The sequence below is a fragment of the Hippocampus guttulatus genome, chromosome 4 (assembly GCF_054856545.1).
Source record: "Hippocampus guttulatus isolate MCC_2025c chromosome 4, RoL_Hgut_1.0, whole genome shotgun sequence".
NCBI lineage: Eukaryota > Metazoa > Chordata > Actinopteri > Syngnathiformes > Syngnathidae > Hippocampus > Hippocampus guttulatus.
Window position 1 is genome coordinate 8631972 of NC_141264.1, and position 5534 is coordinate 8637505.

General features: G+C 41.8%; 2 protein-coding genes across 2 annotated transcripts; one reads left to right on the forward strand and one right to left on the reverse strand.

Moving 5' to 3' along the window:
- The first annotated feature begins 710 nt into the window (after positions 1-710).
- Positions 711-2306, forward strand: LOC147205849 (uncharacterized). The gene has a single exon (XM_086108481.1). It carries the CDS (start codon positions 711-713, stop codon positions 2304-2306), a length of 1596 nt encoding a protein of 531 aa, XP_085964607.1.
- A 951-nt stretch (positions 2307-3257) lies between these two features.
- On the reverse strand, positions 3258-5263 carry LOC147205850 (uncharacterized). The gene is made up of 3 exons (XM_086109307.1): positions 5047-5263; positions 3705-4580; positions 3258-3628 (listed from the first exon to the last, which is right to left on the reverse strand). Exons 2-3 carry the CDS (start codon positions 4566-4568, stop codon positions 3290-3292), a joined length of 1203 nt encoding a protein of 400 aa, XP_085965433.1. The 5' UTR covers positions 4569-4580; positions 5047-5263; the 3' UTR covers positions 3258-3289.
- Positions 5264-5534: the final 271 nt, after the last annotated feature.

Sequence of the window (5534 nt, forward strand, 5' to 3'; positions counted from 1 at the left end):
CATGAATGGATGCACCCAGTTTACATTCGTGAATAAGTAGAACGTAACCAATTTAAATGGGTACGTTCCTGTGACGCCACATAACGCTGTTAAAAACAACACTCTTGACATCGACCCCCTTTATGTGGATGACAGCGGCCGGCTGGAGCATCGTTGCAGCCTAATTGCCGTGAACTGAAGACACCTGTGGTCGTGTCGTAGCAAATACTGTAGTGACGTGCCGCAATTCAAGGCTACATCATTTGAAGTATGTGCACACGCACGCATAAATGAAGTCAACAGTTGATGAACTGCTGTCTGAATAGGGACTTTATTATCATAGTTGCATATTCTAATACAAATAGGTTGGAGTCATTTTCAAGCATAAATGTATCTTAGTACATTCTTATCGGTTTTCAATACGGTTTTCAACATTGAAGAGTTGCAACATGTTTGCCTGTGTATTTGGTTTACAATTGTCGAGATTAGTATTACATTTGTGCTTCATACTTTAAAATTAAGCGATTATGTGTTACGGTGATTGAATGTATATTTTTTCTATTTGTCTTGTTGTGCAGATTGACAGTGATGTCATAGCACTGATGGATGATGCCACCGTTGCTAATTATGTCCCGTGCTATGGAGACCATATAGCACTCTTCAATTTTTGCAAGACTCAACAGCTCCCATCCAAAAGAAAAAATTGACTTTTGGAAAAATTACGCGAAAAAATGAAAATCAGGAAAGAAAGCGGGAAAGAAGACACTTCCTCAAAGACACAACAAGCAAGACAGACGAAGAGGCAGAAAACAACGAGAAATGTTGCAATCGGATGGATACACAATGATGGAAAAATAACCAAACAGGTGAGGGAGAAGCAGGGAGGGGGTACCAGAAAATTGTCCACAGAAGCTGGGTTGAAAGAAATTCTCAAGGAAGGAAAGAAACTATTTTTCCCCGATGGAATTTCTCCTAAAGGATCTGAATTGGACTTTCAGTTTGAGGTGTGGGATTTCAAACAAAACCTCCTAACTGATGAAACCTGCCAATCCATCAGCAATATGTATGAGGCTGCAAAGCTCACGTTGTTGCGCTTTTACATTGCAACAAGGCCAAAGGACGACCACCATGATGGCAGCACAGCGTCCAAAGAAGTATTGGTTGTGTCACACAATGCCAGTGACTACAACTCTGAAATTGAAGAGGTCTCTGTCGATTCAAATGAAATCTACACGGCATTCGACATTTCTGTTGATTCAGAAATTACTTTTGGCCCCACATACAACACAGAGGGAGATGCAGACATCACACTTATCTATGATGGTCCACCTGATCCACAAGATGTGATGACAATAACTGTCCACTACACTGACACATTGAATGATATGATCATAGCATTCTCTGAAAATGCAATCTTACACAAATCACTCAATATGAAACGCATACTCCCAGATAATACAGAGGAAGCAGGTGTTGGATCTGGAGTACTGAGAGATGTTCTCAGCTGCTTCTGGCAGGAATTCTATGACCGATGCACCCTTGGTACATCAATTAAAGTACCATTCATTCGCCATGATTTTCCTGCAGAAAAGTGGAAAGCAGTTGGGAGAATTCTTTTAAAGGGATACCAAGATTGTTGCTACTTCCCAAACAAACTTGCATTTCCTTTCCTCGAGCAGGTGCTTTTCAACTGTGTCTATAGTGATCTAAAAGCCCATTTTCTGCAGTTTGTGAGCAGCCAAGAACGTGAAGTTTTGATGGAAGCAATGAAGGACTTTTCAGAAGTGGACCTAGATGATCTTGTGGAAGTTCTTGACAGCTACGGGTGTAGAAAAAGAATCTCTGCTGAAACCTTTCCCACAATACTGCAGGAAATAGCACACAAAGAGCTTATCCAAAAGCCCATGTTTGTGATTGACTGCTGGAGGGAGGTTACTCTTCACCGTGTCTCCATCAGTCTTGAAGCACTGAACAAGTTGTGCTCGGACTTGCAACCTACCTCAAAAAAAGTCTGCCAACTGCTGAAATTTGCAACAGATTTAACCCCAAAGCAGAAGGAAGTGATAAATCATCTGAAAAGGTTCATCAGAGAGTTGGATGAATTCAAGCTTCAGAAGTTTCTCCGGTTTTGCACTGGATCTGATCTTATTGTAACCAACGCCATTCTTGTGGAGTTCCAGGAAATGACGGAGTTTAGTAGAAGGCCGGTGGGGCACACATGTGGAAAGGTTCTGCATATTGCTGACAGCTATGAAAAATTTCCAGATTTCCGATCGGAATTCAATGCTGTTCTTGAAAGCAATGTCTGGGTGACGGACATTGTTTAGCTTTTTCATACACGTAACTATGTTAATGAGCCATCGTAGGTTGCATCAGCACTACATGGCTTGGGTACATTACCGTGTTCACTGTTTACGATACGTTTGTAGAAACAAACGTTGCATTGTTTGCTGTTTTTATAGTTACTGTATATAGAAATAACTTTTGGTATATAGAAATAGCATTTGGTGTTATATTACAGTAATATACAGTTCTGGGGTTTTATATACAAAAAGGCCAAAGAAGTTGTACATAACCATTGGATGGTTGTTTCAACAGCTATGCTGTATTATTTAGGTCCATGCTTCTATTATTAAAAGTAAGAATTTATTGTGTTCAATAAACTTACTCTTCATTCACTATGTTTTTCTGTCTACACATGAATGTTGACAGTTAATATACTTGTGTGCAACGGTGAATGGTTTAATAACATTTTACAGATATTTCCTAATGGCTGTGAGGCACGTCGACCTCACAGTGCAGAGGTGCAGGATCCGAATCCGGTTCCGGCCTTCCTGTGTGGAGTCTCCGGCGACTCCGCATCCTCCCACATTCCAAAAACATGCGGGGCAGGTTAATGGAACACTCCAAATAATTGTCCATGATTGTGAGGGCAGATGGTTGTTCGTCTGTGTGCACTGCGATTTGCTGGCAACCGGTTCAGGGTGTCCCCCGTCTACTGCCCAACAACTGCTGGGACAGGCTGCACAGCATACCTCGTGACCCTTGTGAGGATAAAGCGGATCAGAAAAAGTGTGGAGATGTTTTCTATCAATATTAACAATAAGACATCCATCCACTTTTGACCCACGTATCCTCCAGGGTCACGGGGCATGCTGGAGCCATGGCACTGTTGTTTAAAATAAAGGTTTCAGAAAGGGCAAGTCCGTGTACTTCCAGCCCACTGCTGAAAAGAGTGCAATCTAGAGAAGTCAAAAAACAACAACTGGTTTATGGAGCAAATTTGAAGCTTCATTTTCCCAAAATTGCATCAGTACACATGTCGAATAGACTTCAGTAATTCCTCTCTCAACTTAACATACAAGTCACTTGCATCCAATGGATCTGATGGCGCATGCCATTCATTTTCCTCCATAAGCAAACAACACAGTTCAAATACAGTTTCATCACAAGGAAAATTGCCTTTTGTAGTGCACTCTTCCATACATGCAGAGACCTCTTCCGTTCCAAGAGGTTTTAATTGATCCTCGGCACTGTGCATCGCAGGGAATGAATACATGACGACTGGTCGACCTGAAGCTGTATCATGGTACAATCTTGGCCTTATTTTGTGTGCGTTGCACGTGTTCACAACTTCATCCAGCTCATCCTGAACACAAAGCAGCATAGTTAAGTATTATATTTTCATTCGTCCAAAAACAATTTGTCCAGAAAAATTATTCTACCTGCACAAGATTAAGAAAGCAGAACCGGAGAAGACTTTTATCCAGAAAATCTCCTGAAAAGTGGCCATCATCTTGAAGAGTTTGAAATAAATTAATCCAAAACTGTGCACTCTGTTTGCGAAAAGTGGACCACCACCCTCCAATACGCTGATTGGCTGTACTTCTTCCATAAAGGAAACTTTTCTCCGCAGCAAAATTGTCTGAGTGGTTTCTACGCAAAAACATCTGCATCTGTTCGACACAAACATTTTCTGTGCCCCTGTCTGCACGGATCCTCTCTGGGCACCCACCAACGCGTGAAACTGTTTTTATAAAATAACTTGCAACCACCTTAGGGTGACTGTTTGTGGTATAGGCTTCCGCCCATAACACATACCGGCTAAAGCCATCAATACAGCCATTGATGCCAATCCCGTAGGGCTTCAATTTGTCATAGCCATCCAGGTGCCAAAGAGCATTTGGCCCCCGACAGTTGTATTGGCGCCTTCTTAGGCGTCGTGCTCTTCTTATTCCCACACATACAGGGTCAACAAATTTTATAATTTGTCTTATTGTATCTTGTGACACAACAAATCCTTTTTGAATGGCACGCAGATGAAGCCAGCGATAACCTTGCATCTGTCCACTAGTCATGATCTCGTGCTGGACAAAAGCCAACACGTCTCCCAGGTCTGACTGGTTCTTTCTTCGAAAAAGACCAAGTCTTTTGCATATCCTTTTCAGAGTCCGAATACTTAGAATAGTTTGAGCATTATGTGCTAAAATTGCAAGTATTTCCTTATTGCTGAATCCAAGTCTAAAGCATAGCTTGATCAAGTCATCCAAATCTGGATTTCCAGCCACTGTTTGAGTTGCACCCTCCATCAGTCACTTTATCTGCACAAGAAAAGAGACAACAATTACAATCTGACAAAAAACAACGGTGGATATTTTGAAAACATGCCTGCATGACCGTATGCTTGTTAAAGTTTTTTAATAATGTTCTCGCTCATGGTACTGTGTTAGTATACTCATATTCAGTAAATAGAGGTGGGTGTGCACATACTTCCTACGACACGATCGCGTGATCAGTGTGTTCAGTTCACGGTACAATAATTAGGCTGCAACGATGCTCCAGCCGGCGACTGTCATCCACATAAAGGGGGTCGATGTCAAGAGTGTTGTTTTTAACAACGTTATGTGGCGTAACAGGAACGTACCCATTTAAATTGGTTACGTTCTACTTATTCACGAATGTAAACTGGGTGCATCCATTCATGACATTCGGACTAGCAACGGAGCTACAAGCTCCATGGAGCACGTTAACTCCAAATGAAACAAACACGACGCACTGTTTACTCACCCTCTGCTCCTCCAAATGTGAAAGGATGTCCTCCGACACTCCTCGGCCACGCAAAAAGTCGCTGGGTGACGACATGATGTCCTTTCTTTCAAGTCACGCCACACGCTGACGGTGCCCCCACAATTCATAGCTCCACGAACGTCACAAAGTCAGAATTCTGACTTTTCTGACTTTAAAGTCAGAATTCTGAGATTAAAATCAGAATTCTCACTTTAAAGTCAGAATCCTGAGATTAAAGTCAGAATCCTGAGATTAAAGTCAGAATTCTGAGATTAAAGTCAGAATCTTGCCAACCTTATTTTTTCTTTCTTCATTGGCCCTAATCCTCTTCCGTACATAACAACAGCTACGTAAGAATAGGATTTATTCTTCCATTCCTAAAGGTATATGACACATCGATGACAACATTGTCAAAGTAATATATTATCACACCACCCTGACAAAAGACTGAAAACGCCTTTTGCATGCCGGCCAGTCGTTGGCAGCGG